This window comes from Heteronotia binoei, chromosome 18 (genome assembly GCF_032191835.1).
Source record: "Heteronotia binoei isolate CCM8104 ecotype False Entrance Well chromosome 18, APGP_CSIRO_Hbin_v1, whole genome shotgun sequence".
In the NCBI taxonomy this organism is placed as follows: Eukaryota; Metazoa; Chordata; class Lepidosauria; order Squamata; family Gekkonidae; genus Heteronotia; species Heteronotia binoei.
In genome coordinates, this window is record NC_083240.1 from 37,739,607 (window position 1) to 37,758,344 (window position 18,738).

General features: G+C 46.7%; 1 protein-coding gene across 1 annotated transcript in view; it reads left to right on the top strand.

The window, feature by feature from the left end:
* Nucleotides 1-16,958, top strand: part of LOC132586840 (integrin alpha-E-like) — a 47,832-nt gene extending 30,874 nt beyond the window's left edge. Inside the window, exons 13-23 of the mRNA XM_060258972.1 lie at nucleotides 167-388; nucleotides 2,149-2,279; nucleotides 3,242-3,375; nucleotides 6,542-6,690; nucleotides 8,508-8,636; nucleotides 10,575-10,645; nucleotides 13,226-13,358; nucleotides 13,826-13,867; nucleotides 14,390-14,488; nucleotides 15,585-15,664; nucleotides 16,877-16,958. Of these exons, the coding sequence (XP_060114955.1) occupies nucleotides 167-388; nucleotides 2,149-2,279; nucleotides 3,242-3,375; nucleotides 6,542-6,690; nucleotides 8,508-8,636; nucleotides 10,575-10,645; nucleotides 13,226-13,358; nucleotides 13,826-13,867; nucleotides 14,390-14,488; nucleotides 15,585-15,664; nucleotides 16,877-16,958 (1,272 nt within the window). The remainder of the gene's footprint in view (nucleotides 1-166; nucleotides 389-2,148; nucleotides 2,280-3,241; nucleotides 3,376-6,541; nucleotides 6,691-8,507; nucleotides 8,637-10,574; nucleotides 10,646-13,225; nucleotides 13,359-13,825; nucleotides 13,868-14,389; nucleotides 14,489-15,584; nucleotides 15,665-16,876) is intronic.
* Nucleotides 16,959-18,738: the final 1,780 nt, after the last annotated feature.

The window sequence follows — 18,738 nt, forward strand, 5'->3', positions numbered from 1 at the left end:
GTCCCTCAGGTAGGTGGGTCCTCGGCCATATAGGGCTTTAAAGGTAATGACCAGCACCTTGTAACGGACTCGGTGTGCGATTGTTTCCAATGACAGAATCTTGCTTACATTGCATGGCCTGCAGCAAGGCAGACTGACACTCTTCTCCTGTCTCTTTTCCCCCCAGGCAAACCTCTTTGCTCTGGAGGGGGATTTAAGCGGCCACCCGGCTGTGGCTTTTGCCAGCTTTGGGTTTGCTATGGCCAGCATCGGAGACGTGGACCAGAATGGCTATGGGGATGTTGCAATTGGCGCCCCCCTCGAGAATCACAAGGCAGACCCCAACTCTTTTGGCAGCCTTTACATATACAACGGCAAGAGGGATGGCATCTGGAGTTCCTTCTCCCAGGCAAGGGAGTTTTGTGACTTCATATGAGTGGGATGATGGTGCAGAATGTAGATCAGGAACAAGGGAACCCTTTCATTTGCTTTTTTCCTTGGTGCTTTGTCCTTTTAGGCACATCAGGGCTTTTTTTGTAGCATGAACTCCTTTGCATATAGACCACACCCCCTCTGATGTAGCCAATCCTCCTGGAGCTTTCAGTAGGTCTTGTACGAAGAACCCTGTAAGCTCTTGAAGGATTGGCTACATGAGGGGTGTGTGGCTTACTATGCAAAGGAGTTCCAGCTACAAAAAAAAAGCCCTGGGTTTTTTTATTACGCCCATTTTTATTGCTGGGATTCCTGGTTCATTTGTTTCTTTTGTGCCATGTTTGTGCCCCTTATGTGCTCCATGCAACTTCTATGCCTTTTATGTGCCATTGCTTTGAAAAATTTCATGCGATGTGGTGTTAATTTAATACGAAAATTTTGGCACAAGGGCACAGAAAATGGTGTAAAAATAAAGAGTTGTGGTTTGAACCACACAACAATGAAACAGGAACTGCAACAATGGGTTGCAAAATTTAGAAGCACATTCATTTCTGAATTAAAATGGGAAGCCTACAGCTAAAAAGGGGGGGGGGGAGGGAGGGTTGCTTGTAAGGGCAGAAATTATCCATCAGAGAGAACTCTGCTTCCTTGGTGTACATTGTAAAGAGATCAGTCCAAAGCAGTGATACATGCAGATATACAACAGGCAGCCTCCTCTAGGGAGTGTGCTCTTGCTGCGTTTTCTGCAATGGATATGATTGAAGGAGCTTGTCACACCTGATGCAGCAGCAGAACAGATTTACCCAGTCACACTTGAGGGTAACTGGAAAGAGGCAATGTGAAAGGACGTAACTTTCAGAGATGCAGTGGGCAGCCTCCTCTGGGAACAGCTGCTTTGTGCTCACAGAAGGCTTTAATTAGGCTCTTTGGTATTACCATTTAGCAATGATTGGGCTAATGTATTGATGCTGGAACAAGGGATATCCAGGCTCAAATCCTGGCTCAGCAATGAAACCCAACAGAGCATCTTTAGGATAGTCATTACAGGGTCAATGGTGAACATAAAATAAAACTCCTTGTATTTCATCTTGAATGATAAGGTTCCAAATCTGTCTCTGTCTGTCTGTCTCTCTCTATCTCTCTGTCTCATCTATCTCTCTGTCTCATCTATCTCTCTATCTATCTATCTATCTATCTATCTATCTATCTATCTATCTATCTATCTATCTATCTATCTATCTATCTATCTATCTATCTATCTATCTCTCTGTCTCATCTATCTATCTATCTCTCTGTCTCATCTATCTATCTATCTATCTATCTATCTATCTATCTATCTATCTATCTATCATCTATCTATCTATCTATCTATCTATCTATCTATCTATCTATCTATCTATCAATCATCATCATAATCATCATCATCATCATCATCATCATCATCATCATCATCATCATCATCATCATCATCATCTATCTATCATCTTCTTTACAAACCTGTGAAATAGATTAGGGTGAGCAAGAGTAACTGGCCTAAAGTCATCCAGGAAGCTTGACAGCTGAGTGAGGATTTGAACCCAGAACTCTAGCCCATCATTTTAATTACTACGTCACAGCAGCAAAGTATGTGGAAAACTTAAATATGGAAACGAACCCTGGATGAGAGCAATGGCTAGGGAGGATGCATCCTCCAATCTAGGGGAAGAGGGAGTGTCTGAGACATCCTTCTCCTTCCAGAGGATAACAGCAGCTCAGGTGGGTCCAGGGCTCATGCATTTTGGAAGATCTGTGGCTGGTGGCCTGGACTTCACAGGGGACGGTCTCCCAGACATCACCGTGGGATCACTGGGCAGAGTCACCTTGCTTTGGTAAGTAGGAGCAGCGCCCTCTTAAGTCAAGCCGAGGTTAAAGGGCTGAGCCGTCATCTGAACTGACAGCCGTTTCCATTATTGCCAAAAGCCAAAGACGTGCCATCCACTAATACGTCAGATCATAAAATTCAGATTAGTATTTGAATTTAGGAACCTTCACCCAGGCTCCTGCTTCCTGACTAGCCTCCAGTGGCCTGCCTCTAAAGCTGCCACCCTCTCTGCTTCTCTCCTGCCAGGAACTCATTCTTGGCCTCTGTATGACTTAGGGTCAGGGCTTTTTTTGTAGCAGGAACTCCTTTGCATATTAGGCCACATACATCCTGATGTAGCCAATCCTCCAAGAGCTTACAGGGCTGTTAGTCCAGGGCCTACTGTAAGCTCCAGGAGGATTGGCTACATCAGGGGAGGGGTGGCTTAATAGGCAAAGGAGTTACTGCTACAAAAAAAGCCCTGCTTAGGGTTGCCTGCCAGCCGTAACAATGGATCTCCAGATGACAGAGTTCAATTTGCCTGGAGAAAATGGCTGCTTTGGAGAGTGGACTCTAAGAACTTGTTGGATCAGGCCAATGGCCCATCCAGTGGAACACTCTGTGCCACACAGTGGCCAAAAAAACCTCAGGAGCCATCAGGAGGTTCAACAGCCAGGACACTAGAAGCCCTCCTGCTGTTACCTCCCCACCCCCAAGCACCAAGAATACAGAGCCCCACTGCCGCAGACATAGTTCCAACAATACGTTGTGGCTAATAGCCACTGATGGACCTCTGCTCCATATGTTTATCCAGTCCACTCTTGAAGCTGGCTATGCTCTGTGACATAATTACCCTGCTAAACTCCCACTTTTCTTGCTGTGACAGGAAATTGGCACCCCTCTGGAAGCATTCTGATAGTTCCTCAGAGCCTGTTATCCTTGAAAAGCCTTTTTAAAACTAGTCGCTGCGTTTCCTCCTCTTCCATCTAGCTCTAGACCGGTTCTTCGATTGGATGCCATTATGGAATTTACCCCAGAGAGAATATCCAATTTCTACAACAGCAGCACTGTTGGTGCAAAATTATGCTTCCATAGAACTTTCCCTCTGGAGACAGCCCGGCCAGGTAATGAAAACTCAGGTGACAAATGAATCAAACAATTGCCAGCTCTTGTTTGCGTCAAGGGATTGAGGGACCAAAATGCAGAGAGAGATTTAATTATTCTGTGCTGACATACAGGGAAGATAATTTGTTTCCAGTTGGAAGAACACCATCGCAGTGTTCTGGCGCTTAGGTAACTCCTGCAGTTTGGCATAGCCAGGCTCCTTTATTCTGCTAGCAAAAATGGTTTCAATTTTTCTGACTTTTTCCCAGTTGCTTGGTCCTTTCCATTAATGCACTCTACTTGGTACAAATCATCTTTGGAAGTATTGACATGAGTTTCTTGAGACCGTAATTCCTCATGTAATACCTCAAGAGCCAGTTTGGTGTAGTGGTTAAGTGCGTGGACTCTTATCTGGGAGAACTGGGTTTGATTCCTCACTCTTCCACTTGCAGCTGCTGGAATGGCCTTGGGTCAGCCATAGGTCTCTTATCTGGGAGAACCAGGTTTGATTCCCCACTCCTCCACCTGCACCTGCTGGAATGGCCTTGGGTCAGCCATAGCTCTGGCAGAGGTTGTCCTTGAAAGGGCAGCTGCTGTGAGAGCCCTCTCAGCCCCACCCACCTCACAGGGTGTCCGTTCTGGGGGAGGAAGATAAAAGAGATTGTAAGCCACTCTGAGTCTCTGATTCAGAGAGAAGGGCGGGGTATAAATTTGCAGTCTTCTTCTTCAATTCAGGGCTTTTTTTGTAGACAAAGCTCAGCAGGAACTCATTTGCGTATTAGGTCACACCCCCTGGCATCACCATTGTTTTGCAAAGGGGTTTTTTGTAGAAAATCCCTGGAGGAACTCATTTGCATTTTAGGCCACACCCCCTGACACCAAGCCAGCTGGAACTGCATTCCTGTGTGTTCCTGCACAAAAAAAGCCCTGCCTCCATTTCATCCAGTGAGGGTTTGCTATCGGATTGCCAAATCAAAGAGAGAGCACTGAGATTTCTCACCTTGTGGTGCCGTTTTCCGTTACGCACTGATGATACCAACACCTCGTCATCATAGTTTTCAGGAGAATTCCAAAAACAAGAGCTTGATAGGGGTGCCAACCTCCAAGTGGGACCCGGGGATCCCCCAGAATTACAGATCATTTCCAGACAACAGAGAACAGTTCCCCTGGAGAAAATGGATGCTTTGGAGGGTGGACTGGATGGCTTTATACCCTGTTGAGGTCCCTACACCCTCAGGCTCCGGTGTCAAATTTCTAGGAGTTCCTCATTGTGGATCTGGCAACTCTGCGCCTACAGGAACTTCCCAACCTGGAGTTGGCAACCAAAGTGTATAAGCTTTCTCCTAGTGTTGTGATTTTTTAAAGGATCAGGGTGCAAGTCAGGAGGTTCCTTATGGAAACCACAAGCCTGCTGACCTCATTCATCACATGTGAGAGCAGGACCCACTAGCTCAGGGGTGTCGAACTCATTTGTTATGAGGGCTGCTGCATCTGACATAAGTGAGACCTTGTTGGGCCAGGCCATATCAGGTCAGGCTGGGCCATGCATGCACCTATTTAAGATTAGGTGGCAGAGATATAAATTTTAGAAAGGACATAGACAAACGCAATTAAATATATATATATATATATTTTAAAAACTTAAAACATGCTTAAAACATTAGCACTTGTTGGTCTTAAAGGTGCTTTCTTTGTAGCTCTCCCATGGGATCCAGGGAACTGGACAAAGGAAGCTCTGGCTCTTTCTTCCTTGGCCAGGGGACTGGAGGAGGGGGAAGAAGACTCAGCCAATAGAAGGAAGAGAGGCTCAGTAGCTCTGCTGTGCAATTGAGAGAGCCTGGAAAAACAAGCTCTGCCTGCCCCCCTTCCTCTCTCTGCCAATGGAGAAAATAGAGGTTTTACTCTGCAGCTCTGCTGTGCGATTGAGCAAGCTTTGCAAAGCAAGCTGTGACGCAGAAAGAAGCAAGAGAGTGGGAGAAGGAAGCAGATGACAACCAGTTGCTTGGGGGCCTGATAGGAGCCCTCTGGGGGCCTGATTCGGCCCCCGGGCAGCATGTTTGACACCCCTGCCCTAGGTTTTCTGGGAAATAGCTGCCAGCATTAGAGCCTTAACGGTCAATTTACTTTTTTGAGCTGAAGCTTTTCTAGTGAACCACATGGCAATGGCTCCCAAATCATACCGAGAAATGGTATTAAATATATTAACTATGCCAAGAATGGATTTTTGTGTGTGTGTGCCACTGGAAATCTCAGTCTCACCCTGCCAAGAGAATGGTTATTTAAAAGGCCCTGACCTGGATAGCCCAGGCAAGCCTGGTCTCATCAGATCTCAGAAGTTAAGCAGGGTCGACCATGGCAGGTACTTGGATGGGAGACTTCCAAGGAATACCAGGGCTGAGATGTAGAGGCAGGAAACAGAGCTGCTTCTCTGAATGTCCAAGCCCCAGTAGTTTAAATATTCACTATTTGGGAGCTGATGTTAATGTTAAACAACTTCTGGGCCGGGATGACTAGTTTATATAGAATATAAAGATCGGGGGGAGGGGGGGTGTTGTAGAAAAAGTCTAGCAGGAACTCATTTGTATATTAGGCCACATCCCCTGACATCAACATTGTTTCACACAAGGCTTTTTCATAAAAAAAGCCCAGCAGGAACTCATTTGCATATTAGGCCACACCCTGACACCAAGCCAGCTGGAACTGCATTCATGTGCGTTCCTGCTCAGAAAAAGCCCTGATAAAGATTATTGAATATCTGCTGAGGTAGCATTACTTTCAATTAGGATTGAGAGGAAACAATATTTTTGAATATTATAAATGTCCTATACATGAAATATGTATTTAAAACACTTTGTCAGTTGTATTGTTGATTGTCCTTGTTATGTATGTTAAATCTTTTTATCAAAATCTAATTTTCCCAGTTCCTTTTTCTTTCTGTACCCCTATTTTATTTTAAAAAGAAGGAATGGGCTAAAATGAATCAATACGTTTATATTATTGTATGTTATGTGTCTGATCTTATGCACGTAGCCTTATTACTTTAATGATTTTGTATTTTGTCCTCTTCTAAATTAAAAAAGGCAGCACCCAAACCTGAAGGGGGCCACATCTCCTCTGGCCTTTTCAAGAGATTCCTGGCTATACAGCAAGTTTAATTTTTTCCCTACAACTGCTCTCATCTCCTAGGAGCACAGAATCTAATTATTCACTTCACTGTGGATGTGGATGTTGAGATGGAAAAGAAGAGGGTGCAGTTTGAGGACCACACGACTACCCTCAGTCGCGAGATCTCCCTCACTGAGCATCCGTGTGCTGAACTGCAGTTGCATGTTCTGGTAAGTGTGGAAAGGAGGCAAGCCGCACACCAAGTGTCTGCTGTGGCAAAAGCCTCCACAAGGAAGATTCCCCAGATAATGGGCAACACCTGAGCTCAGTCTGGTGTAGTGGTTAAGTGCCAGTTTGGTGTAGTGGTTAAGTGCACAGACTCTTATCTGGGAGAACTGGGTTTGATTCCCCACGCCTCCACTTGCAGCTGCTGGAATGGCCTTGGGTCAGCCATAGCTCTGGCAGAGGTTGTCCTTGAAAGGGCAGCTGCTGTGAGAGTCCTCTCAGCCCCACCCACCTCACAGGGTGTCTGTTGTGGGGGAAGAAGGTAAAGAAGATTGTGAGCCGCTCTGAGACCCTGAGATTCAGAGTATAAGGTGGGATATAAATCCAATATCTTCTTCTCCTTTGTCACAAAGACAGATTCCTGGAGAATCAGGTGCTCAGGGGCTACACAGAATCTCTGTATTCAGAGACAAGCTTTCTCCATGCAGAGCTTCCAGAATCATGAGGGTGACAGAATAAAGGGTTAAATCTGGGTCCAAAGGTCTTAGTTACTGTATGTATAACTTACAACTGTAGAAGAGCCCCATGGTGCAGAGTGGAAGAGCTGCAGTACTGCAATCTGAGCTCTCTGCTCACGACCTGAGTTTGATCCTGGTGGAAGCTGGGTTCAGGTAGCCAGCTCAAGGTTAATTCAGCCTTCCATCCTTCCGAGATCGGTCAAACGAGTACCTGGCTTGCTGGGGGGAAAGTGTAGATGACTGGGGATGGCGATGGCAAACCACCCCGTAAAAAGACTGCCATAAAAACGTTGTGATGTGACGTCACCCCAGAGTTGGAAACGACTGGTGCTTGCACAGGGGACTACCTTTACCTTTTAACTTACAACTGTATGCTATGTGGATGTAATGTGATACCCACTACCTCCTGGTTTTTATCTGTGTTTTAATATATATTTACTGTGCACTTTGTAATAAACAGATGTCTCATATTATTTTGTTTAGCTGCTCAGCCTTCTAGGTTCCTGACTTGCTTTTCAGGATGGGTTCCCCCCTCCCTTTTGCTGTCTTCCTAACCCCGAGTGTGTCCATCAATAGGTATGGCTACAGTTGTAGAAAGGTTGTGCAAAAGACTTCGGTCATCCACTGAAGTCTTTTGCGCGGACTTTTTGCAACTGCAACCTACATCTGCTGGGGCTCTGCTCCAGTTTATTGGTGGGAACTGCACCCCCCCAGTCGTCTCCTGTTAAAAGCCTAGCAGGTTTACTAGGCATAGTCTACTAGGCATAGTCTACATGATATGTGTTTGGTGTAGTGGTTTGGTATAGAGCCAGTTTGGTGTAGTGGTTAAGTGCACGGACTCTTATCTGGGAGAACCGGGTTTGATTCCCCACTCCTCCACCTGCAGCTGCTGGAATGGCCTTGGGTCAGCCATAGCTCTTGTAGGAGTTGTCCTTGAAAGGGCAGCTTCTGGGAGAGCCCCACCCACCTCACAGGGTGTCTGTTGCGGGGGAGGAAGATAAAGGACATTGTAAGCCACTCTGATACTCTGATTCAGAGAGAAGAGCAGGGTATAAATCTGCAGTCTTTCCCAGCATCAGGGACTTCTCCAGGGAGTGCTCCCTTCTCATTTGGTGGCCAAAGCATTTGAGCTTCAGCTTCAGCATCTGACCTTCCAGGGAACAGTCTGGGTTGATTTCCCTTAGGACTGACTGATTTGATCTTCCAACTCTCAGAGGAGTGCAAAACAATCCAGGCCTTTTGCCTCACCTCTCTATGGACTCTATTTGTTGTTGTAACTTATTTTTTGCTGGTTTATGTTCCAGCCATGCAACAATGACTGCTTCTCCAGCGTCGCTCTCCAACTCAGCTACAGGCTTCACAGCTCCAGTGAAGACCTGAATGATCCCATGCCTATCCTTGATATATATCAGAAATCGGAGAGGCGTTTCCAGGTAAATATGCAACAGTTGGGGCCTTTTATTTTACCATTTGGAAGCACTGATGGAGAATGGGAGATCAAGGTCAGGGGTGTCAAACTCATTCGTTATGAGGGCCAGATTGGACATAAACAGACCTTGTCAGGCCGGGCTGTGCTGGGCCGGGCCATGTGTGTTCCTTTTTAAGATTAGGTAGCAGAGATATAAACTTTAAAGGACACAGACAAAAACAATTAAAAGATTTTTTTTTTAAAAAAACGTAAAACATGTTTAAAACATTAGCACTTGTTGGTCTTTCTTTGTATTTCTCCTGTGGGATCCAGGGAACTGGGCAAAGGAAGCTCTGGCTCTTTCATTCCCTCCCCAGGAGACCAGGAGGCAGAGGAGCCTCAACCAATGGAGAAAATAGAGGTTTTGCTCTGTAGTTCCTGTGAGCAAGCCTTGCAAAGCAAGCTGAGATGCAGAAGGAAGCAAGAGAGAGGGAGAAGGAAGCAGACAAGAGCCAGTTGCTCGGGGGCCTGATAGGGCCCTCCAGGGACCTGATTCAGCCCCTGGTCCACGTTTGACACCCCTGATCTAGGTGATGTGAAAAGTGAGTTTCAGCTTGGTTCCCATTTACAATCTTCTGGCTGTTGTCGGTGTACTCTGAGCCCAGCTCAGGGAATCCAAACAATCGCCAAAGCACTGAAGTGTTTGGGAACACGTTGCCATCATCTTTTCCCCCCCTCCATCTGCCTTGCCTTCTTTGGAGAGGGGAAGCAAGAGGCTGACAGATTGCACTGAGCAGGATTGGACTTTTGTCCATCCATCATTTTTCTTCCCTTCCATGGCTCAGACATGAGCAGGAGGCACAAAGTTCAGAGGCAGAGGAGTTCTGCCTCCTGGGCTGCTGTTCCTCTCACCGCTTTGCAGAAGAGGGAATTTGGGGAAGTGCACTTTTGTGTTCAGGACTAGGGAAAATCTGGGAAGCTGCCCAAATCTCCCCTTCTGCACACCTTGTTAAAAACTCAGCAGCCCCATCCTCCATCAGAGCCAGTTTGGTGTAGTGGTTAAGTGCGCAGACTCTTATCTGGGAGAACTGCACCCCCCCAGTCATCTCCTGTTAAAAGCCTAGCAGGTTTACTAGGCATAGTCTACTAGGCACAGTCTACATGATATGTGTTTGGTGTAGTGGTTTGGTATAGAGCCAGTTTGGTGTAGTGGTTAAGTGCACGGACTCTTATCTGGGAGAACCGGGTTTGATTCCCCACTCCTCCACTTGCACCTGCTGGAATAGCCTTGGGTCAGCCATAGCTCTCATAGGAGTTGTCCTTCTGGGAGAGCTCTCTCAGCCCCACGCACCTCACAGGGTGTCTGTTGTGGGGGAGGAAGGTAAAGGAGATTGTGAGCCACTCTGAGATTCAGAGTACAGGGCGGTATAGAGTGTGGAACCAGTTTGTGGTTAAGTGCGCGGACTCTTATCTGGGAGAACCGGGTTTGATTCCCCACTCTTCCACTCGCAGCTGCTGGAATGGCCTTGGGTTAGCCATAGCTCTGGCAGAGGTTGTCCTTGAAAGGGCAGCTGCTGGGAGAGCCCTCTCAGCCCCACCTACCTCATAGGGTGCCTGTTGTGGGGGGAGAAGATATAGGAGATTGTAAGTCACTCTGAGTCTCTGATTCAGAGAGAAGGGCGGGGTATAAATTTGCAGTCTTCTTCTTCTTTGGAAGTGCATTTTTGAGCACAGGAGTAGGGAAAATCTGGGAAGCTGCCCAAATCTTCCCTTCTGCACCCCTTATTTAAAGCTCAGTAGCCCCATCCTCCATCAGAGGAGAGAATGAATAGTATGCAATCAGTTGGCTTTGAACCCTTTCCTCTCCAGTCTTGGAATAAAGAAAAGCGTTTTAGCTTCTCTCCCACACAGTGAGGATAAAAACCTTCCCTCTTCCTCCCACCCCATTCTTATCACATTTCAGTTGCCTTATAAGGATGACTGCGATAACAAGACTGTCTGCACCCCACGTTTGACCTTGGCTGTTCTTACCGAGTGAGTCTTTGAATGTGTCTGTTGCATGGGTAAGAAATGGCAGGTCTGATGACCAAATTAGCAGAGGTTTAACCCCCCCTCCAAAAAAAAGCAAACCAACAACCATTTTCTTGAATTCAGTAGGTCTGCTGGAGCAGCTGTGTTCTCCCACATGCAAGGGCTATACAGGCACCTCAGCCTAGGAAATTCCATAAGGGTTACAGATTATATTATCTTTTTTTCATCCTTCCCTTCCCCCAAGAAGTTCAAGGCAGCCAACACAGTTCCCTCCCTTCATTTTATCCTCAAAACAATCCTGTGAGACAGGTCAAATTCACGTTACAAAATTCTTGTGCTGTTCCACTGAGGAACTGCTCTTCTTCCTAATGTTTCATTGGAAACTCTTTTGATTTAATTTCAACCCACTTGTTCTGGTCTGACGTTCTGGGGCAACAGAAAACAATTCTGCACCATCCTCTATATGACAGCACTTTTAAGTACGTGAAGATGGTAATCATATCACCTCTCAGTCGTCTCCTCTTCAGGCTAAACACACCCAACTCCTTCAACTTTTCTTCATAAGACTTGGTCTCCAGACCCCTCACCGTCTTTATTGGCCTCCTCCGGACCCATTCCAGCTTGTCTATATCCTTCTTAAACTGTGGTGCCCCAAACTGAACACAATACTCTAGGTGAAGTCTAACCAGAGCAGAGTAAAATGATATCATCACTTCATGTGATGTGGATACTATACTTCCGTTGATACAGCCCAAAATTGCATTTGGCTTTTTAGCTACCGCATCACACTGCTGACTCGTGTTCAGTGTACAGTCCACTAAGACCCCTAGATCCTTTTTTGCACATTGTACTGTGACTCGCCTACCTGACTTCACACTTACAGGGATGCTTTGCCCAGCAACAGAGAATGGGTGACCAGGCAGGCTGCATGGGGGGAGGTGAAAGTATGAGCAAGAGGAGACCAGCAAAACATTTTCCCTGAGAGAGGTGCAGGGTGGGGGACTTTTGCACCCGAGTAGAAGTGCTGGAGAGCCAGTTTGGTGTAGTGGTTAAGTGTGCGGACTCTTATCTGGGAGAACAGAGTTTGATTCCCCACTCCTCCGCTTGCACCTGCTGGAATGGCCTTGGGTTAGCCATAGCTCTGGCAGAGGTTGTCCTTGAAAGGGCAGCTGCTGTGAGAGCCCTCTCCAGCCCCACCCACCTCACAGGGTGTCTGTTATGGGGGAGGAAGATAAAGGAGATTGTGAGCCGCTCTGAGACTCTTCGGAGTGGAGGGCGGGATATAAATCCAATGTCTTCTTCTTCTTCTGGAACTCTTCTGCCAGTCAAAGGCGACAATAATAACCAATGGGCTTGTGTAAGGCTGTGTGACATCTGTGCAGCTAATTTCCCCTCACTGACAATACTGAAAGTAGATCTGTAGACTTAACCACTACCCCAAGCAAATAAACCAGGGGTGGCCAACGGTAGCTCTCCAGGTGTCTTTTGCCTACAACTCCCATCAGCCCCAGCCATTGGCCATGCTGGCTGGGGCTGATGGGAGTTGTAGGCAAAAAAACACCTGGAGAGCTACCATTGGCCACCCCTGAAATAAACCATTCTAACTTCAGAGTTCTGTTGCAATCCCATACAAGCAGACTTCAGCTCCCTGGAGAATTTCAGCTTTAACAGAAAAACTAGGACCGATTTCCCACTAGCCTTATGCTGCTCTCACTCTCCTCTCCTCAGTGGGGCTTCCGTTGGATTTCACTATCTGCCCCGGGGCTGCAACTCTCCCCACTTTAGTGCAGCAAACGTGATCCTCTAAAACCCAGTTTCAATTTGCTGTGCGAAAAAGGCAAAGCGTGTTGCAGCCCCGGGGCAGATAGTATGAAATCCGACGGAAGAAGAAGAATTACAGATTTATACCCTGCCCTTCTCTCTGAATCAGAGACTCAGAGCGGCTCACAATCTCCTATATCTTCTCCCCCCACAACAGACACCCTGTGAGGTGGGTGGGGCTGAGAAGGCTCTCACAGCAGCTGCCCTTTCAAGGACAACCTCTGCCAGAGCTCTGGCTGACCCAAGGCCATTCCAGCAGCTGCAAGTGGAGGAGTGGGGAATCAAACCCGGTTCTCCCAGATAAGAGTCTGTGCACTTAACCACTACACCAAACTGGCTCTCTGGGGAGGAGCGTGAGGGCAGCATAAGGCTAGTGGGAAATCTGTCTAGCTCTTATGAGTTCTGACCTGGATAACCCAGGCAAGCTTGATCTCATCAGATCTAAGAAGCTAAGCAGGGTCCCTGCAGTTTCCCATCTGCTACCAGAGACAGGCAAGCCCCAGATGAGCACAAGTCAGCCATAATTGTAGAGTTAATATACTCAGAGTTCCCTTTGGGAGGCACCTGATACTCAAAACCCCTTTCCTGCTGGCTTTCCTGCCTGCAGAAGCATCGTGGCACACAGAAATGAAGTTCAGCCTGGCAAGGTGAGTGGTGGGCAAAGGAGTGAAAGGCACAAGAACAGGCCTGGTCTAAGTACCAGCGGAAGGTGCCCTTGGACTCTGAAGTGCCCCTTCTTCTCTTTCCACATCCTTGCAGCAGGAAGACGCTGGTGGTAGGTGCCACCAAGGAGCTGACCATGAGCCTCCACCTGGCAAACACCGGTGACAATTCCCACCTGACATCCCTGGTTTTGGAATACCCAGATAACCTGAGCTTTAAAAAGGTCCAAGAGGTGAGTCACGACTTAGCCGCAGAGCTCAGCCCAAGCACCCTTCTGTAACTCAAAAACTGGCTGAGTCACCACTGGAACTGAGCCAAGATTCCTAACAGAGTGGGGGCAGAAGGAACAGGAGGGAAGGTAGAGTGGGTTTATAGGAGCACCGCCCTTGACAGCTAGGTCAGCAGGCCCTTGAGATGACAGCTGGCACGATATCACTTGCCTTAGCCACAGAAGCAAAATGGAGCCTCTGTATACAGAAGCAGTGTACCCGAGTACCAAATGTTGATAACCAAGCAATGTGGAAAGATGGCCACTTTCATAGCTGTCTTGTAAGCGTCACTGGAAAATACTGCACTGGGAGACAGAATAGGGACCCTCTCGGTCTGATCCGGCAGGGCAGTTTTAAAATCAGATATACAATATGGTGACAGATGAAAACATCTGTATGTTTAACGCCCTTCCTTCCACCTTCCTTGCAGCACTCAAACCCTTCTTCAGGTGGGGAGTTGTCAGAGGACAGGGTAAGCTGATTCTTGCATTTGGTGGGGGTCCGATCCACAGGGATCTGTTAGGGAATCTCAGCCCTCCAGCTCCCAAGCTGAGGCAGTGACTGTTTACTAGCTGATAAGGCTGACAATTACCGTAAGTCGCCCTGTGGCGCAGAGTGGTAAGCTGCAGTACTGCAGTCCAAGTTCTGCTCACCTGAGTTCGATCCCAGCGGAAGCTGGGCTCAAGTAGCTGGCTCAAGGTTGACTCAGCCTTCCACCCTTCCGAGGTCGGTAAAAGGAGTCCTCAGCTTGCTGGGGGGGGGGGGGGGGAAGTGTAGATGACCGGGGAAGGCAATGGCAAACCACCCTGTAAAAAGTCTGCCGTGAAAACGTTGTGATGCGACATCACCCCAGAGTTGGAAACAACTGGTGCTTGCACAGGGGACTGCCTTTACTTTTAAGGCTGACAACTGGGAATGCAGGAGGCTGGAAAGGGGGCAGGAGTTTTTGTGAACATTCTGGTTTGAATTCTACCTGCCGTCTGTGTCTTGGCAGCCTTCTTCGGCAACGATTGACTGTGATGCCCCCAAGCCAACCAAGCCTCGGTTCTCCTCTCTGAACTGCAAGATTGGACATCCCGTGTTCAGGACTACAGTAAGTCGCCTGCAGAACGGATTAAAGGGGACTGTGTTCCATTGAGCAGTGACAACTGCCCTTTAAATAGGGTGTTCAACACCTTTTCCTGGCTGTTGGCTGGTACATAACGCGTTTCCCTTGCACTGTGATGTCATGGCTGTTCACAAATATTCTGACTTCTGGGAAGGAAACAGGCAGCAGAAGAATGTCAATAAAAAGCAAAGTGTTTGTGGAGAAGTGAAAGGCCACAGGAGCCTAAAGGACAGGAGGCACTGTGTGTTGCCAGCAGCAGCAGCAGCTGAGAGATACAGACATCACTGCTGCACTGAACAGCAAAGCTGATCAGGAAGAGGGATCAGAGAGACAGAAAAACAGCATCTTGAGGGAAGGGGTGTAGAGATAAGGGCCAAGCAGAAAGGAGGGTTAAGCAAAACCCTTAGGCCAGGGGTGTCAACATGCGGCCCAGGGGCTGGATCAGGCCCCCGGAAGGGTTGTATCAGGCTCACGAGCGAATCAAAAGTAGGTTTGCAACTTACAGATACACACCTGGACAGCATACTCAAGATTGCAACGTTACATTGCCTCCAGTTTGTGATGCAATAATTCAAAACAACAGGCGTCAATTATCAGAGACTGTTAAATAAACAAAATGCTGCAAGAGTGCTCAAGTTTTAAGCATGTTTTTAAAGTTTTGGGTTTTTTAAAATCTTTTAATTGTGTTTGTCTGTGTCTTTTATAAAGTTTTTATCTCTGCTACCTGTCATAAGATTTCATGACACACATGGCCTGGCCCAATCTGGACCTCTTGAGTTTGACACCCCTGCCTTAGGCAGACCTGCAGGGATAACAGGCTTAGGAACCGCAGGTCTGAAGAGCAGTGTTTTTGTGAGAAAGGACAATATGAACATTCCAAAATATCACATCAGTCCCCAGGAGAAGAAGCCTGTCTGGATTTTACATATGGGTTTGAGTCAAACAGCCCACTTTTGATTGCAGAACTCCACCAGCCAAGTACTTGCCTCAAAGACTGCCTGACAAGAGTTTTAAAATGCACAAGTTTAGATGAGCACTTCTATGAACGTTCAACTGATCTCTCTGTTCTTTTACACCGCAGGCAAATTTCTCCGTGATCTGGCAATTAGAGGAAAGAAAGTTCCCCGGCGATTCTCCAAGTATCACTGTTAACCTCAGCAAGTAAATAAAACTTCATTCTTGATTGCCGGAGCAAACAACGCTTATTAACCAAAATATCTTTAATTATGAACCTGTCTGCTCAAACAAAAGCACCCTGGCTATATACATGATGCTTTAAAGGTACTACTATGACTGCAGTTCAGGATAATTCTGGTACTTTTTAGCACCAAAAAGAAAGAGTGTGCCAGCCCCTGAAAGTCAAAAGTCAGTAATATTGTGCAGGGAAAGGATACTATGAAGGGAGCTTTGACTCTTGAGCGCTTATCTTGTTGGTTTTGAAGGTGCTGGTGGGTTTTTCCCCATATGTGCCCCAGAAAGCGCTACGTTCAGGGTCCCAAAATCTCCTTCAGATTCCCAGACTGAAAGGAGTTCGATTGTCCACCACTAGAACCAGAGCGTTTTCAACAATAGCCCCTGCTCTGTGGAATGCCCTCCCCAAAAACATCAGGGCCCTGTGGGACCTGCCACAGTTCTGCCAGACCTGTAAGACCGAACTATTTAAGCTTGCCTTCAATAGTTAAGGGGAGGTAGCGAATATCCCGCAGCGCTGGACAAATATAGATATTGAGAAACACCAACGCGCATCTTGGATTTTATGGTTAAAATGTGTAGAACTGATTTTACTGTATATTGTTTTTTAGTATTCGATGTGGTTTTTAACTGTTGTTAACTGCCCTGAGCCCGTTAGGGGAGGGTGGGATATAAATCAGATTAAATAAAATAAGAGTGGTGGATGAGAGACCAGAGTAGCACCAGGCAGTTGTCAAATCCCACCTCTTTTGTCTCTTCGCGTTGGTTAACTCCAAAAGGAAGAGGTCTGAGCTGGCTTAGAGAATGCCAGTTGCTGGCCCTTGCTTTAAAGATGGAGTCATTTATTGTGATGGGAACTTGCGTGTGCAGTTCAACTACAAGTTGGCAAAGCAGAGGGATGAGTGAGTGTCACTCACAGGTGAGTGACAGTGAGGTTTGCTAGCCCAGGCTCATCCGATCTTGGAAGCTAAGCAGGGTCGGCTTAGCATAGGTTAGCATAAGATGAGAGGTTAGCATAGGATGAGAGCCACGAGGAGTCCAGAGTTGCTATGCAGAAGCAGGATTGGCAAAACCCCTTTGTTTTGCCTTGAAGACTCCATCGCCACAATTTGACAGCCCTTTCCCACCACCGACGAGGTTTTTTTTTTAAAAAAGGTTACTGATACTTTATTTATTTGACAGCATCAACCCGAACAGCAGGGCCCTGATAGAAGAACATTTCTTCAACGCGAAATATGCTTTCAGCACTTTCCTCAGCAGGTAAAAGGCCCCAAACACTCCATCGTCTTCTACTCTTCTTGGGTGGCTCAATTCCGCTGTGGAGAAAAGGGAGAGCTTACAGAGTGCTTTTGCTTTGGTAGAGGAGTGAGGCAAGCTCGTCTCTTAGCACCTGTACTTTTACATTTGTGTCTGAAGGACCCTGCAACCCTAAGCTCAGTTAGCATGAGTTAGCTCACCGGTTTTTTTAGCCTCCGGCTCACACATTTTTGTCTCGGTTCAGGAAGGATGGCCCCAGAGCACACTATGAAGCAGCCAAATTGCTCGCTCGCAACTTTAATGCCAGTAGCTCACGAAGTAGAATTTTTGCTCACAGGACTCCGCAGCTTAGAGAGAGTATTGCCTGCAATGGTCCTTTCTTCAGTAGGATTCCGTTCTCAGCACTTGTCCTCAAAGACACTAACTGTAATTCTCTACATAAGGATGCTGGCCTTATGACCCACACTCAGGTTAGACTGAGAAACCTTCTAAGTCGTTTTTCAAAATACTGTAAAAATGAGGAATTTAAGATCATTTAGTCAAAATCAAAGGTTATGGTCTTCTCTAAAGCCAAGAAAATTACCCCCTTGGTCTGGAGAACTGACAATGTTCAATTAGAACAAGTCTCCAAATATCCATATCAGGGTGTGGGTTTGGATCCTCAACTGGCAACCCCATTTTAAATCTGTAATAAATAAAATAAAACCCTCTATGATAACTATTGAACACTTCTTCTCTTGTTGTTGTTAACCATTCAGTTGTGTCTGACTTGGCGATTCTATGGGGCAGCCCTCTCCACGTTTTCCTATCTTGTACCGTTTCTTTGAATTGTATATATGCTTGGGCCAGTGTCGTACTCTCTAAGAGAGGCTAATATATCTGAGGGGGCCTGCATGTGTTTCATTAAAAAATCATCCCTCAGCTCCTTTATGAAGCCTCAGGATGGATTCTCTGAGTGAATGAAAATATAGATCACTCTCTTTGCTGTTTTCTGTGACATATTACAGGAACCCCAAGATGTGTAGCTGAGATAGCTTTAAGATTAGAATTCAGCCAGGGCTCTATTGAAGCCAAAGCATGCTTTGTGTGCATTTAAACATAGGCTAAAGGTCATTTTCATCACATAGAAAGATGCTTTATGAGCTTAATCAAGATCAATTCCATTTCCGCTGGATGCAAGCAACAAGACACAAAACCACCTAGTCTTGGGAAGAGGAAATTTCTACTATCGAGAAATGCATAAAAGATCTAGATTACTTCAGCTCAGTTATATGAACTTGGGGAGTATGCTCCACCCTGTTTTTTGGCATCCTTCCACCCTCAACCATCCCACCCTACATTAATACCTAGCAGTTCCTCATGCCTACAGAACATTCATGCTTGCATGCCTGAATGCTGTTCCTTCATACCTCCAGGACCGCCTCTCTCAATATGCCCCCAGTAGAGTGTTACGCTCAGGCACAAAAAAATCTCTCGGAGGACAGAGATATCTGGCTGTCCTCAACCAGGGCCAGGGTCTTTTTGGTCCTGGCCCCTGCCTGGCAGAACTCTCTCCCAGAGAACTGTGCCCTGCGGGATTTGTTACCCTTCTGCAGGGTCTGGAAGGCAGAGATGTTCTGCCCGGCCTTTGGTTAAGGACAACAAAGGGACAATAAACAAATTGGGGCTCTCAGGTTTCCCACCCCCTTACCTGCCTTCAGAAGCTGGGGGAGTGGCAATGTTATTTAAATGAATCACTGTTTTTAATGCTAATTTTTTTGTAAATTGATTTACATCGTTTGTCATCA